At 45.1% G+C, this 19,595-nt stretch overlaps 2 protein-coding genes across 6 annotated transcripts in view; one reads left to right on the top strand and one right to left on the bottom strand.

Moving 5' to 3' along the window:
• The window catches only part of RNF41 (ring finger protein 41), a 32,008-nt gene extending 26,796 nt beyond the window's left edge, over positions 1-5,212 (bottom strand). Inside the window, exon 1 of one of the 2 annotated variants that reach the window (XM_080994959.1) lies at positions 5,046-5,212. The gene's annotated coding sequence lies outside the window, so the exon portion shown is untranslated. The remainder of the gene's footprint in view (positions 1-5,045) is intronic. The other variant, XM_080994960.1, reaches the window with a different exon arrangement.
• Positions 5,213-7,040: 1,828 nt separating this feature from the next.
• On the top strand, positions 7,041-19,407 carry NABP2 (nucleic acid binding protein 2). 4 transcript variants are annotated; one of them, XM_080994940.1, is made up of 8 exons: positions 7,041-7,144; positions 7,616-7,718; positions 9,158-9,262; positions 10,607-10,745; positions 12,539-12,610; positions 14,001-14,082; positions 16,310-16,376; positions 17,679-19,407. In XM_080994940.1, exons 3-8 carry the CDS (start codon positions 9,184-9,186, stop codon positions 17,873-17,875), a joined length of 636 nt encoding a protein of 211 aa, XP_080851066.1. In that variant the 5' UTR covers positions 7,041-7,144; positions 7,616-7,718; positions 9,158-9,183; the 3' UTR covers positions 17,876-19,407. The 4 variants fall into 4 exon arrangements, with proteins under 4 accessions (XP_080851066.1, XP_080851068.1, XP_080851069.1 ...); XM_080994942.1 differs by having other exon boundaries at positions 7,081-7,218; XM_080994943.1 differs by having other exon boundaries at positions 7,087-7,193.
• Positions 19,408-19,595: the final 188 nt, after the last annotated feature.

The raw sequence follows: 19,595 nt of genomic DNA, 5'->3' as shown, positions 1-19,595 counted from the left end.
GTTCATGAAAATAACTTTTTAGATTAGCACATGAGTTCTATGTCTGTTCTGAAGTTAAATTCAAAGCAAGGATATTCTAACACAAGATGAAGTATTTATATTCCAACCTTAAATACGGCACATTAATTCAAGAGTAATACAGGAATCATATTCTGTACTTTTAAGTCATGATGTAGTCACCTACGGCTATCATACGTACCATGATAGTGAAAAAGTGTTGCAGTGTACGGGAATGGTAACTTTTTACACATCAACAGGAGAATTCTGTTCAGTAGATTTAAGAATACAATCCTAAGTGAGGATGAGTGTGTAGATCACCTGCCCTGTCCAAACATCTACCAGCTAGGGCAAAACAACAACAACATTTTCAACCTCCACAGAATTAGTTACTTCAACTCCATGCTAGTGCAGATGGAATGTTCTTGGGGTCTATCCAAGGAAAAATGGGGCCTTGGATCTAGCAGATCCAAAGAGCCTTCATCCTGCTCCTGGAATTCCCTGCTTCAGAGTTCAAAACTGACTACTAGCACCAAGAATACACCAATGGTGGATGTATGCCCACAAAGCTTTCTGCGGGAGTAGAGCAGGTCTCTGAGTTGACATGGCCCCTCACTGGTGAACCAGATTATGGGGCGGGGGGAGGTGGTTGCTCTGTAAGACCATAGTAAATGTGTCAAGGACAGCAACCCAGCTGCCAATTTTGCTTAACTACTTTCCATTCACACTCAAGTTAAACCCGGGCATTAACCCTGCTCCAAAAATGCTTACGATGTGGTTTTTTGTGGGTGGGGCGAAGAGATATAGTAATGTCTTATGCATTCATTCAGAAGAGTTAAAGATCCCCCATGCACGTGTCACTGTTTTACTTATGGGTTACTGTTATGTTGTGCTTTCCAGTGAACATTTGTGCAACAAATAAGGGAGATCTCACAAGTTTTAGATAATATGCTACAAATCAGACCATTTTCTTACATGCTTAATGATGACATTATCTGTATCCTCCAAGCCTCATTCTTCCAATTGTTAAAGTGCAACAATTTCACAAATCAAGGGCACATCTACAGGGCAGAGGACTTATGAAGATGTTGCAGTTGCACTTCCACATACAATAGCTCAAGCGAGAGAATAGACCTTGAAATGTCCTGGTTATTCCCCTGTTTGCTTACAGCACAACAGAATTTAGGCAGCAAAAATTTGCTTTACAGCCTATAAAACGATTAGCTCTCTGTTGTAATCTATGCTCAAACTAGAGAGAGAACACTTCCTTGAAGCATTAGGTATTCTGCCCTTGACTCCTCTCCCAGCCTCAAGCAATGGCTTGCCATAAGATCCTTCAAATAAAAACATCTACGGTCTTCAAATAAAAACATCTTGAAAGTCCCAGGCCACAGAGAAGTTAGGCTGGCCTCAACTAGAGCCAGGGCTTTTTCGGCTGTGGCTCCGATCTGGTGGAACACTCTGTCACAAGAGACCAGGGCCCTGCGGGACTTGACATCTTTCCGCAGGGCCTGCAAGACAGAGCTGTTCCACCAGGCCTTTGGCCAGGGCACAGCCTGACTCCCTCCCTCGGCAATCTTCGCGGAGCTCTGGCCCAATGGTTGCCAGTGGCTTGAATTAATTAATTTTATAATGAATGATTTTAGAGTGTTGCTTATGCTGTACTTTTGTATTGTTTTATTGTTGTTAGCCACCCTGAGCCCGGCTTCGGCTGGGGAGGGCGGGATATAAATAAAATGTATTATTATTATTCAGCACAGTATCTTGCTCAATTATGCACGGCTCTAATATGCACTCCCCACGCCACTAGTTCCTTCTAACATAGGACTAGGAAATCTAGGGCCCTTCAGATATTGCTGGACTACAACTTCCTTCAACCCTGTTGTCATGCTTTCTGGAGTTGAAAGCATTTGAAAGCAAATGAGGGACTCCTATTTCTTTTTTGTGTGCAGTATATGCTGGGCATTTTTGATCCCCTGCACTGAACAGGTAAAACTAGGTCACCTAACAGCTGAACCACACAGGTGGGTATTCTAATTTGAGGACACTGCTCTAGAGTCAAGGTCTGTAACCCAGAGGTGGGGAACTGGCTCTTCAGAAGCTGTAACTGAAGCTGGGTCTGATGAAAGTTGGGAGTGCAGCAACATCTTTCCTTATCCTTTAATAACTAAGGGCTCATCCACACTTCCACTTGTCCTGTGCCTAGAAAGCACAGGTCTTACTGTGTCCCACTTATACTGTGTTTTTAGGGACGAGTCCAAGTCGTTTTGCATTTGCTCCATAGGTTTTGCTGGGAAAGCATGCTCTTTACCACTGAACTGGAACAAACAGCAATCCGTTGAAAACAGTAATCGGGGGGGGGGGGTTGGGGGGGGAGAATGGGGGGCAAATGGAGGTTTGGACAAGCCCTAACAGAACCAATCAGAAATCTGCAACATACTAAGGGACACCCCAGACTTGTTTTTGTTGTGTTTGCATGTGTATTCTGCAATGTCATTGATGAAATAATGGTGCATTCGTAACAATTTATACTGGACCACCCATACATCATTCTGTTTTATCTACTGTTCTATGATACTCCTCCCTCCTCCTGAAAAAAGGCCTCACTTGGCTTCTAAGTTTCAACTACAGTAGTACCTCTGGTTACAAACTTAATTTGTTCCGGAGGTCCGTTCTTAACCTGAGGTACCACTTTAGCTAATGGGGCCTCCCGCTGCCACCACCGTGCGATTTTTGTTCTCATCCTGAGGTAAAGTTCTTAGCCCGAGGTACTACTTCCGGGTTAGCGGAGTCTGTAACCCGAGGTGTTTGTAAACCGAGGCACCACTGTATCAGGTGCTGAATTTCTTTCACCAGAACACGAATTCTTCCCAACAGCTCCTTTCCTCAGAAGCAGTGCCAGTCACTTTTCTAGATCATCCCACTATGTGGAGGATTCTCTACCAACTGTTTTTTTAAACTTAAAACATGTGGACGCGCATGCATTTGTGTATCTACTGTAAACTGATCTGGGCAGGGACCTGCCTTTCTTGTTGCTATTCTGTGGTTTGGTTAAAAAAAAAAAAAAAGACTATGTACATCATGCACATTACATTGGTGCTTTATATTTCTGTATTAAAAGACCCTCCGTTTCTCCAAAGTGCTTAGGGCAGAGGGCACGGGGCTTCTTTCTTCTTCTTACTTGCCTCACCCAACCCATCTTTTAAAGCTCCCATCAACTCCCACGAAGTGATTTGAAGCCAACTCTGTCCCAAGTAAAACATTTGCCGCTGAACACCGTGGCTGTCAAGGCGTCCCCCCGCCCCATTACCCCGATAACCACATACTGATGACTTGCTTTTTTTCTCTAAATAACAACCAAAACGCACCCAAATTGTGTATCGACTACACAACCAAGTTCTCAAGGCAGTTTGCAAGACTACATATAGATATACAGTGGTACCTCGGGTTACAGACGCTTCAGATTACATACTCCGCTAACCCAGAAATAGTACCTCAGATTAAGAACTTTGCTTCAGGATGAGAACAGAAATCGTGCGGTGGCAGCGGGAGGCCCCATTAGCTAAAGTGGTGCTTCAGGTTAAGAACAGTTTCAGGTTAAGAACAGACCTCCGGAACAAATTAAGTTCATAACCAGAGGTACCACTGTAGTTGAAAGAAGCCAAGTGAGGCCTTTTTTCAGGAGGAGGGAGGAGGCATTTACATAAATATAGCTCCAGAAACAATACTTTCTACACAAATAAGTAGTAACTAGGCAGAACAACTTTTTTCATACACACATGAACTATTGACAAGTCCACTGTTGAAAGCAACCACCTTTCATTATTTAAGCACTACTTCCTCCAGTTTAACATCCAAGCCAAAGTCACTGCTTGTGTACAGCTTTTAGAGAGAGTTAGTGCTTCTAACTCTAAAAATAACCTATGAAACAAACTGGTGATTTTATGTGATATTTCATGAAAGCTTTAAGTCATTTTTTGCACTTCGTTCCAGAACGAATTAAGTTCTTAACCCGAGGTACCACTGTATTACACACAGACAGACCCAAAGCCTCTGGGATAACTAAGTCAGTAGAGTTAGATCAACCTCAGGCCGTGAGTTATAGCCCCGAGTTGGGCAAAAGGGGGTTGGACTAGATGACCCTCAGGGGTTCCTTTCCAACTCCACGGTTCTATGAAACGGCCACAGCTCGACAGCTTCTCTCCTCCACCCTGGGTTTCCCCTTCACAGCACAAGCCTGGGAAGGTGTGCTCAGGGGTAAACCCCACCGGAGTCCAAACTGGGGTGGGGGCAGCCCAACATTTGCGAAATGTGCAAAGGGGGGGGGGAAGAGGAGCCTCAGTTGGGGTCTCTGACACTCCCAACAGCGATATACAGTGGTACCTCGGGTTACATACGCTTCAGGTTTCAGACTCCGCTAACCCAGAAATAGTGCTTCAGGTTAAGAACTTTGCTTCAGGATGAGAACAGAAATCGTGCAGCAGCAGCGGGAGGCCCCATTAACTAAAGTGGTGCTTCAGGTTAAGAACAGTTTCAGGTTAAGTATGGACCTCCGGAACGAATTAAGTACTTAACCTGAGGTACCACTGTATTACACACAGACAAACCCGAAGCCTCTGGGATAACTAAGACGGTAGAGTTAGATCAACCTCAGGCCGTGAGTTCGAGCCCCGAGCTGGGCAAAAGGGGGTTGGACTAGATGACCCTCAGGGGTTCCTTTCCAACTCCACGGTTCTACGAAACGGCCACAGCTCGCCAGCTTCTAGCCTCCACTCCAGCTTTCCCCTTCGCAGCACAAGCCTGGGAAGGTAAGCCCCACCGTGTCTAAACTGAGGTGGGGGCAGCCCAACATTTGCGAAATGTGCAAAGGGGGGGGGGAGAGAAAGAGGAGCCTCAGTCGGGGTCTCCGACACTCCCAACAGCCCCCTCAGACGCGGGCTCCCCGCCTCGCGACGGCCCCCTCAGATAACCGCCGCCAACGGGAGCTCAGGCGGTCTCGCCTCCCCACCCATTCCTCCCTTCATTTCCTCTCAGGCGCCCCCACTTACCTCAGAAACAAAAACACGCCCGCCCTCCAACGTCACCCCGCCGCATACGCGAGACCAGGCTCGCTCTCCGCCACCTGCACCCGCTTCAAGCACTCGCTAGGCCCCGCTCGGAACCTGCCGTCGCTCCGCAACCCCGAATTTCCCTTCTATTTTCTTCTCTTTTCCCTCCCCCCAACCCGCCGCCGCCACCGCTACCGCTGCCGCCGCCGGAAACACGCCAGATTCAACCCGGATGCGCGACCCCGCCCACACAGCGGAGTAGCCGGAGCCGAGACCGCTCTAGCCAATGGCGGGGCTTTGTGGTTTAGGTTGCCTCCGCCTTCTCCAGACCAGAAAAAAAGAACGGGTGGGGGCGTGGTCCTTTCCGCTATGGGCGTGTCTGGGGGCGGGGCCTAGATGGAGGCTGATGCTTAGAATGCCGCGGTTCTGTTTGATCCCGCTGACTCGAGAGACGTCGGAGGCTGCAGGTCCTGGGGGGGGCGCGGGTGGCGCTGTGGTTTAAACCGTTGAGCTTCTTGGAATTGCTCGTTCAGAAGGCCGGCGGCTCGAATCCTCCACGATCGGGGTGAACCCTACATTTGACCTTACAAGAGCAGCCTCTGAGATCGGAATAATTAGACATTATCCACATTCCTTGTTCTGGGGAAGAAACTGGTTTTTCCAGCTCTTGCATAATCTCCATTGAAACTTTTAAAGTTTCTAAACAACTTCACCCATTCCCCATCTTCTGTAGGAACAAAATCATGTGATTTGGTCTCAGTCCTGTATTGTACAACCTTTTTAAAATTTACCTAATGAAAAGAGAGGGCAGCCTTTTGCTCGTGGGTCAGATAACTCCATGCCCTCCAACTTTTCTCCAGTGAAAATAGTGACCATATCTTATCATATGTTCCAACATTTCTCTGCTGAAAATAGTGACATCCTAAGGAAAAGCTGTGGGTTAAACCACAGAGCCTAGGACTTGCCGATCAGAAGGTCAGTGGTTCGAATCCCCACGACGGGGTGAGCTCCTGTTGCTTGGTCCCTGCTCCTGCCAACCTAGCAGTTCGAAAGCACATCAAAGTGCAAGTAGATAAATAGGTACCACTCCGGCGGGAAGGTAAACGGCGTTTCCATGCGCTGCTCTGGTTTGCCAGAAGCGGCTTAGTCATGCTGGCCACATGTATGCCGGATCCCTCGGCCAATAAAGCGAGATGAGTGCTGCAACCCCAGAGTCCGCCACGACTGGACCTGCTGGTCAGGGATCCCTTTACCTTTACCTAAGGAAAAGCAGGACATTCTGGGATCAAATAAGAAACCAGGACAGCATCTGTAAATCCGAGAGTGCCCCTGGAAAATAGGGACATTTGGAGGGTCTGTGATGGTTTCTAAACCAGATACCTCTATCAAGAATGAAGGAGGAATTCACAGTGATAGAAACCAACCATCTTTTGAAAATGTTGTGGCATGCGCTGATCTGGCTGTACACCATCTGCTGAATTGTCATGTATGCACATTTTGTCATATCATGAATGCTGTGTGAATCAACACACAAGTGTGACAACACAAAACAACCACAGTGCAAAAAGTGTATCAATTCAGACATGCCAATAAAGAACCAGGCCATCATATTAGCATCACTTCTGCTTTATTTTTCATTAAATACTATGAGTGGCCATGATATTTATGTAGAATCCAGTGCTTACATCATAGCTGTCAACGTTTCCCTTTTTTAAAGGGAATAGGATAGGATTCCTCGCAAGAAAGGGGGAAAGTTGACAGCTATGGCTTAGATGAGTATCTTCCTGCGTTGGAAATATATAGCTATTTAATGCATTCATTCATTCATGATTCGTTCAACTAACTTGAAAAGTCAAGCCTTCGGAGCATCAAGGGCAAAATTGCTGGAAATTCTTCTCGAAGAATTTCACAGCACCCTCTGCTATCGATTTTTTAAATGCATCAGTTGGTGATACTGTCACTTTAATACTTTATTTGCCTCCAATTGGTTGAAAGATTGGAACATTCCTGCATGTCGAAGGAAAGCCTCGCCACGCGATTGGCTGCGCTGGACGCAGCAGGATACTTCCTGGAATGTCTGCAACCCAACGTTCCTCCAGGTCTGTTTCACTGGAAAAGTGGTGGTCGTGATCCTCTTTTATTCGAAATGTAATTAATAGACTCGGAATGGTTGGTAAAGAGAATCTGGGAGTTTAATAAGCTCTCCTGTACTTTGCGTACGGCAGGGGAAAATATCGGTGCATGTTGCAGGGCTGGTTGAATCCATGTTCCGTGGGGGAGGCGGGAGGCGGTTGGGGAACTGCTTACCAGTATATTTACTTACTTACAATCATATAATCATGGAATTGTAGAGTTGAAAGGGACCTTGAGGGTCGTGGAGTTTTTAACTTATTTTCCTCCCGTTTGAATATTAACCACGGTGCAGAAATTTAAGTATCAGCCGATCGATCTATGCGTAAGCCAGAAGGGAAACCTACAGCAAAAATAAATAGCCAGGAGATCAGTTTTGCATGTGTTGATCAGATCGGTGGTTGAAGATCTGCAAAAAGCAAGGTGTCTTTTCCTTCCAGGCGTGTGTGAACAGTAACACAAGCAAGGATGCTATACCCGTTTTCTTGAAACCAGTCTTCTACACATGCCAAAGAAGTCTTTCGTGTACGGTGCTCAAAACAGGTAATAAAGATCAGCGTGGACTCTTTAAACTGATACCAGGGCAGGTTGATAATTTGCATAAAAATAGAGTATACACATCCATAGCAATAACAGCAGCTATAGTGCTTTAAGTGTTGCTGGAATTTGCGCATGAGCAGACACAGAAATGGAAGAGAATTGTTGACCTTTTACTTGTTCATTGAATGGCACTCTTCACATCATGTTATTAGCTGTAAATCTGGGAGTGTGTAAAAGAGGGTGATCTTCTGCTTGTGTTCAAAGATTGTAATCAGTTGAAGCTCTTATAAAGTTAAGGGTTAAAAATATTGTGGCATCAGGATGGGGTTCTTTTACAAACTCAAAACAACATCTCCCGAAAGTTTTGTGGGGGTTTTTTGCGTTTCTGTCTGTCGAGATTTTTAAAAAATGTGACCCGGGCAATTGATCTGACGTTAATCTAGTTCAAAAATCAAAATGCCATGAACACAAAATTCTAAAATCTGAGACTGGAACTAAGCAAAGTAGCATATTTTTCTCACATTTGATGGATATTTTCATAACTGCCTTTCTCTTTATAAAATGGTCTTGCCTACTTTCTATAGGGACACGGGTGGCGCTGTGGGTTAAACCACAGAGCCTAGGACTTGCCGATCAGAAGGACGGCGGTTCGAATCCCCACGATGGGGTGAGCTCCCGTTGCTCAGTCCCAGCTCCTGCCAACCTAGCAGTTCGAAAGCACGTCAAAGTGCAAGTAGATAAATAGGTACCGCTCTGGCGGGAAGGTAAACGGCATTTCCGTGTGTTGCTCTGGTTCGCCAGAAGCGGCTTAGTCATGCTGGCCACATGACCCGGAAGCTGTACGCTGGCTCCCTCAGCCAATACAGCGAGATGAGCACGGCAACCCCAGAGTTGGTCACTCTTTATCTTTACCTTTACTTTCTATATCATGTTGATAACCTGTACCTCCCCCCACCCCCAAATGTTGCTGGTCTACAGCTCCCAGCATTTCTGATGACTGGCCATGATGGCTGGGGCAGAAATAACATCTGAAAGTCCACAGGTTGGCCACCTGTTCTTTCATATCAACTGACATATACCAGATTTCTTAAAAAATCATTCTTGGCATTCTGTGCAAAATTGTTGATTTGCGGAATTTTTCACACAGAATGACGGGGGGAAAGAGTAATGCAAAACATCTTGAAATTGATAAAATTTGGACAGTCTAATTCTGGAAGCTAGGAATAGCAGCTGCGTTTGTGTCTACATGGTGGAACTTCTGATTTTTGGACACATTTGAAGCATGGCTTTCTGTGTCCTTAGAGGAAGTCACAAAATAACAGTGCCTCTGCTCAAGGTTAAAATAACAAGGTTTTATTATTATCTACTGCAGTCAGCACCTTTTCCGTTTGTTCTGTTTGCTGGATATTAAGACATCATAATAATAATAATTGTTTACTCAGATACTGGAAATCAAAAGCCATTCAAAATGACGACAGAAACATTGGTGAAGGATATTAAACCAGGCTTGAAAAACCTCAATCTTATATTCATTGTTCTGGAAACAGGTGAGTGCTCTACAGATGACAGCTGCTGACATGCTTTAAAAACCTATTGCAGTATAGCTAAGAGGTCCGTCTGCTTCCTTGTTTCACAGAATCATATTAAAAGACATAGAACCATCACATTTACTCTATTAATTATGGGCTGCACATGGTCTTCCTTCTATCAGTAGCCAATGAAAGGTGACATTGCATAATCATATTTCTGAATAGGATTCTTTGAAATGCAGAAGCAGACTGGATTCCTGTCAGGCTGAGTACAGCTTATGGAAGAATCTAAGGATCTTTTACTCTTGCCTTTGAAAAAACCCACAACTTGTGCTTTTAGCACAGTGTTTTTATCTGGATTCAGAAAAGTGTTGTGCTATATTGAGTGTTGTGGGTTTTTTGGACTGTCAGCTCGTACTGATGCACCCTGTTGCAAGTCAGAATATTGTTGCCTCGTTTATATAGCGTGCATTGCAAATCCATATCACTTGCATTGTCAATAATACTCCTAGGTTCCTTTCTTGTTTATGCCGTACAATTTTAGGGTACCCTTTCCTCTCCCCTTTCCAGGAGTGTTTCATTTTCTTCCTCTTCTGGTGATAAAGAGGTGTGCTCTGCAAATGTTTCCATGGGGTGGGATTGGCACGGAACACTCGCTGCTTCCCAGCCTGTACTTCTGGCCTGAAAGCAGAAACACCCTTTTAGCTGCCTTGAATTTTGCTAACCATTCCTACCAGAATGTCCCAGAAACTCCAGCGGGTGCAGAATTCTGCAGCGAGGCCCCTCACGGGGTCCCTGCCATGGGAGCATATTCACCCAGTGCTTTTCCAGCTGCACTGGCTCCCGGTGGAGTACAAAGTCAGATTTAAGGTGCTGGTTTTGACCTTTAAAGCCCTTCACGGCCTAGGACCCTCGTACCTACGGGACCGCCTCTCCCAGTATGCCCCACGGAGGACCTTAAGGTCCATAAATAGCAACACCCTAGAGGTCCCAGGCCCTAAGGAAGTCAGATTAGCTTCAACCAGAGCCAGGGCCTTTTCAACACTGGCTCCAGCCTGGTGGAACGCTCTGTCTCATGAGACCAGGGCCCTGCAGGATCTGATTTCTTTCCGCAGGGCCTGTAAGACAGAGTTCTTCCGCCTAGCCTTTGGCTTGGAGTCAATTTGATTCCCTCCTCCTCTTTCTTTTTCCTTTCTCCTCCTGTGATGAGGCTGCATTTTAATGTTTTAATGTTGCATTTTAATCTTGTTTTTATTATTGGTTGTTGGCCGCCCTGAGCCTGGCCTTGGCTGGGGAGGGCGGTGTATAAATAAAATTTATTATTATTATTATTATTATTATTATTATTATTATTGCCACCAGGCCGGGTTACCAAGACCAAGGATGGCCATGAAGTGCGGACATGTAAAGTAGCCGACAAAACTGGCAGCATAAACATCTCTGTGTGGGACGATGTTGGCAACCTCATCCAACCAGGAGACATCATCCGACTCACCAAAGGGTATGGACCACCTTTCCAATAGGGGTGCGATAGGAGAAAGTGGGGAAAATTGGATGTTCCTTTCTCCAAGTGGACCTTTAGCTCCAGCCCCAGAAGTAACAGGTGATTGGGCCCATGTTAGGCTTTTTCAGGTATATGCTTAAGATCACATAGTATAATAATAAGAATAAGAATAATAAGAATAATAATTGATAATCCAGGTGGGGGCAGCTCACCTGCTTAATCTTTCTGTCCACATTCTTAGCTCTTATCTCAGCCCTTATCTTCCTTGCACAAGACACATCCCACAATATAATAATAATAATATTAATGAATTTATTTATACCCTGCCCATCTAGTTGGGTTTCCCCAGCCACTCTGTGCGGGTTCCAACAGAACATTAAAAACTTCTCTAAACAGGGCTGCCTTCAAATGTCTTCTGAAAGTCAGATAGTTATTTATTTCCTTGACATCTGATGGGAGGGCGTTCCACAGGGCGGGCGCCACTAATGAGAAAGCCCTCTGCCTGGTTCCCTGTAACCTCACTTCTCACAGTGAGGGAACTGCTAGAAAGCCCTTGGAGCTGGACCTCTGGGCTGAATGATGGGGGGGAGACGCTCCTTCAGATATACTGGGCCAAGGCCATTTAGGGCTTTAAATGTCAGGACCAACCCTTTGAGTTGCGCTTGGAAACATACTGGGAGCCAACGAAGGTCTTTCAGGACTGGTGTTACATGGTCTCGGCGGCCACTCCCAGTCACCAGTCTAGCTGCTGCATTCTGGATTAGTTGTAGTTTCCGGGTCACCTTCAAAGGTAGCCCCACATAGAGCGCACTGCAATAGTCCAAGCAGGAGATAACCAGAGCATGCACCACTCTGGTGAGACAGTCTGTTGGCAGGTAGTTTCTCAGCCAGCATACCAGATGGAGCTGGTAGACAGCTGCCCTGGACACAGAATTGACCTGCGCCTCCATGGACAGCTGTGAGTCCAAAATGACTCCCAGGCTGTGCACCTGGTCCTTCAGGGGCACAGTTGCCCCATTCAGGAGTGTAAGAAGTCACCTTGAACCAAGTCAGGCCCTTAGTCCATCTGTCTGAGTCCTGTCTGTGCTGCCTGGTAGTGGCTTTCCAGGGTTTCATGTGTTTAAAATAATTCAGAATGAATTGCAGTGCTGGCTCCAAGATCTTGGGTGGGGAGAGCACACTTTAATCTGGGAGAGGAAGGATGTACAGAGAATTATCCTTTTGCCTTGCCTGTGATCTTCTTGGGTGTTCTGTGTGAAATGGGAATAGCAGTACTGTTGGTGTGTCCCAACTTTGCCAGCCCCGAGTAGTTAAACTGAGCGTTTCTTTTTTATTATTATTATTTGTTTGATACCCAGCAGCTGAAGGGCAACATTCAGAACTTCATCCAGAGGAAGTGAAGAGTGCTTAACAGTGCAACCCTATACCTGTCTACTCAGAAGTAAGTTCCACTGAGTTCAGTGTAACTTACTCCCAGGTAAGTAGGTATAGGATTGTAGCTTAAGACTTCTTAGCTTTAATGAGACTTAAAAATGTGCAGATTATACCCAATAGTATCTGGAACTGCACAGGAACTCAGTTGACTTAACTGAGAAGACAGGTGGACTATTTTATACTGAAATGTGGGGTAACAAATTTTATAAATAGAATATGCATCATACAACTGGAGAACAACTTTATGCGTCTGTGCTTCAAGGTACCCCCAAATCGGGTATTTTGTTTCTAGCTGGTGCATTTTCCACCTATAAGAAGAATGTTGTGCTGTTCCTAACCATGGGTCTCTCTCCTAGGTATGCATCTGTTTTCAAGGGCTGCCTGACCTTGTACACTGGACGTGGAGGAGACTTGCAGAAAGTTGGAGAGTAAGGCCTGTACTTGGCTTATGCCAATGTTGCTTTTTTGGAATTAGAGGTTTGGTACATGGTTGGTTTTTTTAGGTTCAGACACACAGCCAGATTTCCACCAAATGATAGTATTTGCTCCAGGGGCTCTCACCACCATAAGTCAAGAAGGCAGCTTCCAAGATAGAAAAGACTGGTGACTACTTGCATGCTGACTGCACCGTAATAAACGGTTCAGGCTACAGTTAGCAAATGTATTGAACATTGAGAGGCATTGCTTGCATAAGAATCTCTCCCCCCTGCCCTCCATAAAGGTAAAGGGAACCCTGACCATTAGGTCCAGTCGTAGCCAACTCTGGGGTTGCAGCGCTCATCTCGCTTTATTTGCCGAGGGAGCCAGCATACAGCTTCCAGGTCATGTGGCCAGCATGACTAAGCCGCTTCTGGCGAACCAGAGCAGCGCACGGAAACGCTGTTTACCTTCCCGCCGGGGCGGTACCTATTTATCCACTTGCACTTTGAGGTGCTTTTGAACTGCTGGGTTGGCAAGAGCAAGGACCGAGCAACGGGATTCGAACCGCTGACCTTCTGATCGGCAAGTCCTAGGCTTTGTGTTTTAACCCACAGCGCCACCCGCGTCCTGTCTGCCCTCCATAACTGTACTACAAATGCTCATTATTTTTTAATTAACTCTGTAGGATAAATACCCCTCTGTGCATTTCAAACGACATCCACAAATTTGTAATCTAAGGCAAACGCCACATCCTTCCTACCTCCCTTACAAATGATTCCCATTCCCCCCCCCTAGGATGTTTCTATGAAAAGACCCACCATTCCTGAGCTTTTATACTCAATTAGGTAATTATATGAGTAATAATGGTTGGGGTTGATGGTGGCTTGCAGTTGGGGTCTTCAGGTTGTTCCCACGTGCTGCTGCTTTAACTGGAACTCTCTTGAGTGAACTTGCACAGCTGCTGCTACCCGTTTCTGAAATTGTTATTCTTCTTTTCAATAGTATGGACGTTAGATTACCCATAGCCTGGAAAAAAAATATGCATGCTGTCAGGTTTTGATTTTGACAGCTTGAGATTTTATTTTACCTTCCTTCCTGCAGCCCTGGCTTCCCCACTCTTATGCAAGTATAGGATATTGTCAAAGTTTGGGGTTGTTGATGTCTGGCATTAATCTAGGGCCAGGCCTGAATTATTATTGCTAATTGGCATGTGGTTACCATCCCTCACTGCCCACGTAAAGCTGCATACATGTAGGGAGAGGGAGAATAATAATAATATTATAATAATAATTTATTATTTATACCCTGCCCATCTGGCTGGGTTCCCCCAGCCACTCTGGACAGACATTTGTCAGTGGACTGACAGCTGCGTTGTATCTGCTGCCTCTCCTGTTCCAGGTTTTGTATGGTTTACTCAGAAGTGCCAAATTTCAGTGAGCCAAACCCAGAATATGTCGCCCAGCAGTCGCAAAACAAAAATGTGAGTATCAGGATTCTTAACTAACGCTGGTGGGTGAGATGAATTTTGAAGGAAGGGCTTCCTGACCCAATCACAAGGGGTGTTCGTTGTTGTTGTTGTTGTTTAGTCATTTAGTCGTGTCCAACTCTTTGTGACCCCATGGACCAGAGCACGCCAGGCACTTCTGTCTTCCACTGCCTCCCACAGTTTAGTCAAACTCATGCTGGTAGCTTCGAGGACACTATCCAACCATCTCGTCCTCTGTCGTCCCCTTCTCCTTGTGCCCTCCATCTTTCCCAACATCAGGGTCTTTTCCAGGGAGTCTTCTCTTCTCATGAAGTGGCCAAAGTATTGGAGTCTCAGCTTCAGGATCTGTCCTTCCAGTGAGCACTCAGGGCTGATTTCCTTCAGAATGGATAGGTTTGATCTTCTTGCAGTCCATGGGACTCTCAAGAGTCTCCTCCAGCACCATAATTCAAAAGCATCAATTCTTCGGCGATCAGCCTTCTTTATGGTCCAGCTCTCACTTCCATACATCACTACTGGGAAAACCACAGCTTTAACTATATGGACCTTTGTTGGCAAGGTGATGTCTCTGCTTTTTAAGATGCTGTCTAGGTTTGCCATCGCCTTTCTCCCAAGGAGCAGGCGTCTTTTAATTTCGTGGCTGCTGTCACCATCTGCAGTGATCATGGAGCCCAAGAAAGTAAAATCTCTCACTGCCTCCATTTCTTCCCCTTCTATTTGCCAGGAGGTGATGGGCCCAGTAGCCATGATCTTTGTTTTTTGATGTTGAGCTTCAAACCATATTTTGCGCTCTCCTCTTTTACCCTCTTTAAAAGGTTATTTAATTCCTCCTCACTTTCTGCCATCAAGGTTGTGTCATCTGCATATCTGAGGTTGTTGATATTTCTTCCGGCAATCTTAATTCCGGCTAGGGAATTAATCCAGCCCTGCCTTTCGCATGATGAATTCTGCATATAAGTTAAATAAGCAGGGAGACAATATACAGCCTTGTCATACTCCTTTCCCAATTTTGAACCAATCAGTTGTTCCATATCTAGTTCTAACTGTAGCTTCTTGTCCCAAAGGGGTGTTTATGCCTCCCTTTACCGCAGGGAAATGCATCACTCCAAATTCTCGTGACCACCCTACACTCAGTGCAGCTCTCTTCTATACGCCAATGCTTATTTTTATATTGTATTTTGCTACAGGCAGCTGTTGCATTTCTTTGCCCTGAGAAAATGGAAGCTACGGTGGGTGTTAAGGATTATACACCTTAATCTTTCAGGAAGCAAGCCCGTAAGGTCTCAGGTGCAGAACCTGGGAGGATTCCTGTATATTAAGAGCAGAGCGGAAAGCACAAATTTTACCCATCACAGTGAGGGGGTGAAGCTGCAAAGAAGAGGGTTTTTCCATTTGGTGTAACTCTTAATGGTACAGGGAGGTCTTCTCAGTTACGGATTTGGCAATTCATCTGGATTGCCTTGCTGGATCTGACTCGAGAGTGAGTTATGATGACTGGGATGGAATTGACTTCCTTAGCATGTAGATGTGCTCCCTCTCTCTCTCCAGGGTGCTAGATAACATCTTCCAAGATTCACTTTGCCTAGATAAATGTGGACACATTACAAGTCTTTTGGGGAGACGGTAACCGCTCTAGCCCTGCTCCTCTTGTTTTCTGACTTATAAAACATTTTTCTCTTCCTTCTATATATATTCATCTCAGGCTGTGTACACATCATATGTTTAAAGCACATGCACCCAACCCTCAAGAATATTGTAGTTCTTGTAGGGTGCTGTGAGAGGTAAACTACAGTTCCCAGGATTCCTTGGGGGAAGTCATGTGCTTTAAATATATGGTGTGTACACAGCTATAGTTAGGTTTGATTTCAGCATACTTCTGTAAACCTTCCCCTCCCACTCCTCTGCCCATGGCTGTCGTATCTGTGGAACTTCTGTATACAGTGGTACCTTGGGTTAAGTACTTAATTCGTTCCGGAGGTCCGTTCTTAACCTGAAACTGTTCTTAAGCTGAAGCACCACTTTAGCTAATGGGGCCTCCTGCTGCTGGCGCGCCGCCGGAGCGCAATTTCTGTTCTCATCCTGAAGCAAAGTTCTTAACCCGAGGTACTATTTCTGGGTTAGTGGAGTCTGTAACCTGAAGGGTCTGTAAGCTGAAGAGTATGTAACCTGAGGTATCACTGTATGTCAAAAAAATTCAGTAGACTTTTGCTTTCTTCGACAGACACAGAATGACAACGCAGCGCCCACAGCCTCCCAAACCACACCAGGGCCTTCCACATCATCAGCAGGTAGGCAGCGAATGATCTTGCACTTCCTAGTACCATTGAGCGAAACGGATACCTGCAGGTGAGAGAAGCACAAGTCGTGCATGTCAGGATTTTGTGCCTCGTGGTATTATTTAGCCTGGAAATGGCCAACATCTGACTCATGGCCTATCTAAGGGTCAAATTGGACATGGCAATGGGTTGTGCCCAATGTGATATTACATGAATGTTCTGTCAGCGCAAAGATTTATGCTTCTGCAATGGAATGTTCTCCCCTTCTCCCCCCCCCCCCCAATTGTGCCTCCTAAATCTGTCCTAGGGGTTCCTCAAACCCTCTGGGGCAAATTTGACGAGGGTACAAGGCGCGCACAATGGAACGTGGCCAGGGTGGGGAGCCACACTGCATAGACGAAACCCTTGCACTGACAGGTTTGGCAGTTGAATACTGCCCATTAAATAAATCTTCTTGTTTAATGTACAGTTTTTGTTTTTTTTTAATTCAAATAGTATCAATGGAGTGGGGGGCAGTTGCTAATAATTGCTGGAATTACAGCAAGCTGGGGAGGGGGATTTAACTCTTTCCTATTGCATCCCTAAGGAAAATCTTTCCTTTGAAGCTAGTGCTCTTTTCTTTTTAAACTGGCAACTGGTAATTTTAAATTAAAACCAAAACTAGGTACGTTATTTGTTTATTGAATCACTTACTTATTTATTGGATCAGTCCTACAGCTTCTAAAAACAGCATCTGTCAGCAGAAACATTCTGACCGTATATTCTATCACAGTGTTGCACAAAGGCAACTAAAATGAAATAAATACTTCGCTCTTTCTCTCCCTCCTGTAAAGCTAGCAGTGAGAGCTGATCTATACAGTGGTACCTCGGGTTAAGTATTTAATTCGTTCCGGAGGTCCATTCTTAACCTGAAACTGTTCTTAACCTGAAGCAGCACTTTAACTAATGGGGCCTCCTGCTACCACCGTTCTGCTGAAGCATGATTTCTGTTCTCATCCTGAAGCAAAATTCTTAACCTGAAGCACTATTTCTGGGTTAGCGGAGTCTGTAACCTGAAGCGTATGTAACCTGAAGCGTATGTAACCCGAGGTACCACTGTATAGAATTCTGTATTCCACGCACTTGAGTGCATCTAGCATTCAACTGAAAATGCCACATTTCCCATCTGCTAGCTACTTTAGTTCCTAAAGCAACAAGTAGAAGACTCTTTTTACTATATCCCAGCAGGAATACCAATGGATTTGTTGGCTCCATCTCCGTGGGTTCCAGTAAGGTTTTTCTGTTCTCCTTTCCCCTCCCCTCCCTTTCTTTTAGTCACTGATAACCAGAATGGCAACGGGTTGATCACCACTGGCTCTGGCAGCTCCACCCACACACCTAGTGCCCCCTCTCACCCCACCAGCGGCCGCATCACCCGGAGCCAGCCCAACCACCAGAGCGGAAGCTCGTCAGGGTCGTCCTCTAACCCAGTCAGCAATGGCAAAGAGACACGGCGAAGCAGCAAGAGATAACAAGCACAGGATTTGGGGTTGCTTTTCTGTCCCTTCCCTCCACTGCCTGCTGTGTTAACCTTTGCCTCCTGCTGATCAGCTTTGAGGCAGAGCGGCTGACACCGAAAAGAAGATGGGTGGCGAGGCTATGGATGCAGAGACTCTGAATTGTACGAAACCAATTTGTATTTTAGCCACTGAAATCTCCTTTTTAACATGCGGTGCCAAGTACCGGGTGAGGGTCTTGAGTGTGTTTATGCTGATAATCCCAGGTCAAACTTGTTCTTTTCAGGATTCCTGGATAATCTCACTCTTTGCAGGAAATTAACATGTCTGCCTGACCGCCTTTTAATCTGATTGCGTTTCATTGCTCCCTTCTAACTTCCCAGAGGACATGTTCCTGTGCCACAGGCACATGCGTCCTTGATTTTAACTCCCTTCTAAAAAACAAAGTCTAGAACCCTTAAAAGAGGGGTTTGAAAGATGTGACCCTTCAAGGGCTATTGGACTCCAATTCCCATCAGTCCCAGCCAGTATGGCCAATGGTTGGGATGATGGGAGTTGTCCATCAACATCTGAAAGTCCACAGGTTCCCCATCTCTGGTTTAAAACTATTTATTGTGGACGAAATCTATGAAACAACTCTAGACCAAGTGGCTTTGTTAATTATTATTGGGGGCTAAATGACAGGTTGTGTTTCAGTTTCCATAAGGCTCTTGAGTTTCATGGGATGTTTTGTAAGGAGGAGGTGTACCCAGACAAACAAACAGAATTTATGCCACTTTTTCCGAGCCAAACTGAGTGACTATCCAGAACCGGCCAGTGAGATAGCACTGTCCCCCAAACATATTATTGATTGATATTATAGCTCACAGCATCTTGTAGCTAGGTTTCTGTAGATATAATGATGATGTTAGATTTAGATGTGTGGCTAAATTGAGAAGCTTTTAAACAACAACAACAAAAACCTCAAAAAAAAAAAACAAAAAACACGCCCAAATCTAAATTATGAAAAATGAGGATTCGGTTATATTTTAATTTCTATTATTGTGCAGAAAACTTTAAATAGATTTGTGTTTTTATTCCAGCGTATCTCAGCATGGTTGGCATCAAAGGCTGGCAGTGTTGGGCATATTTTCTGGGGCTTGTCAGGCTCACAAGCCACTGCTGCCAGCTAGGTTCTCATTTGGTAGAAGGCCCAGCCAGGGTCAGAGATGTAAGGTGTGTTTGCCTCTAAACTGGTCCAGACCCTGTGTGAAGTAAGAAAGCTACTCAGACTACCCCCTTTAACCTCTTTTGGGGTTAATCATTGCTGTTCTCTATGTCCTTGTTCCTCTCTCCTAACATTTAAGGGGCCTATTAGGCTCAAGGACCCCAGAAAGCTATTGATTGCCCTGGTTTCAGTTAGCTAAAAGAAATCTGCAGAATAGTCTGCTTTGTAAATGGAACACTAAAAGTTTTGAAAGGAAGATAAGATGGCATTTAAACACTACAAAATCGTTTTGCCAAACTTAAAACAATTTCTCGAAAGCCAATAAAATGTTCAGAAGAAACATTTTCTCTCTCTTTTTTGAAGTGCTATTTTATCTAGCCGTTTGGGTCCTTGTCTCCTTTTCTCTCTTTCCTTCTGTTCTCCACTCTAGAGTAATTGCTTGAATTTCTCAACTGGTTGTTTTTTTTAAAGCTACGTCACTGTTGTCTAAAATCTGATGTGACAGTTTGAATGTACTATTCATGAATG

Source organism: Podarcis pityusensis, assembly GCF_964106645.2.
Source record: "Podarcis pityusensis genome assembly, chromosome: 2".
Lineage (NCBI taxonomy): Eukaryota > Metazoa > Chordata > Lepidosauria > Squamata > Lacertidae > Podarcis > Podarcis pityusensis.
Note: the sequence above shows the minus strand (reverse complement) of the source record. Positions and strands in the feature narration are given on the sequence as shown.

Coding starts and splice junctions, on each gene's coding strand:
- NABP2 (XM_080994941.1), top strand. Junction 9,263..10,606: donor ATTCATTGTTCTGGAAACAG/GTGAGTGCTCTA, acceptor TATTGCCACCAG/GCCGGGTTACCAAGACCAAG. Junction 12,611..14,000: donor GACTTGCAGAAAGTTGGAGA/GTAAGGCCTGTA, acceptor CTCCTGTTCCAG/GTTTTGTATGGTTTACTCAG.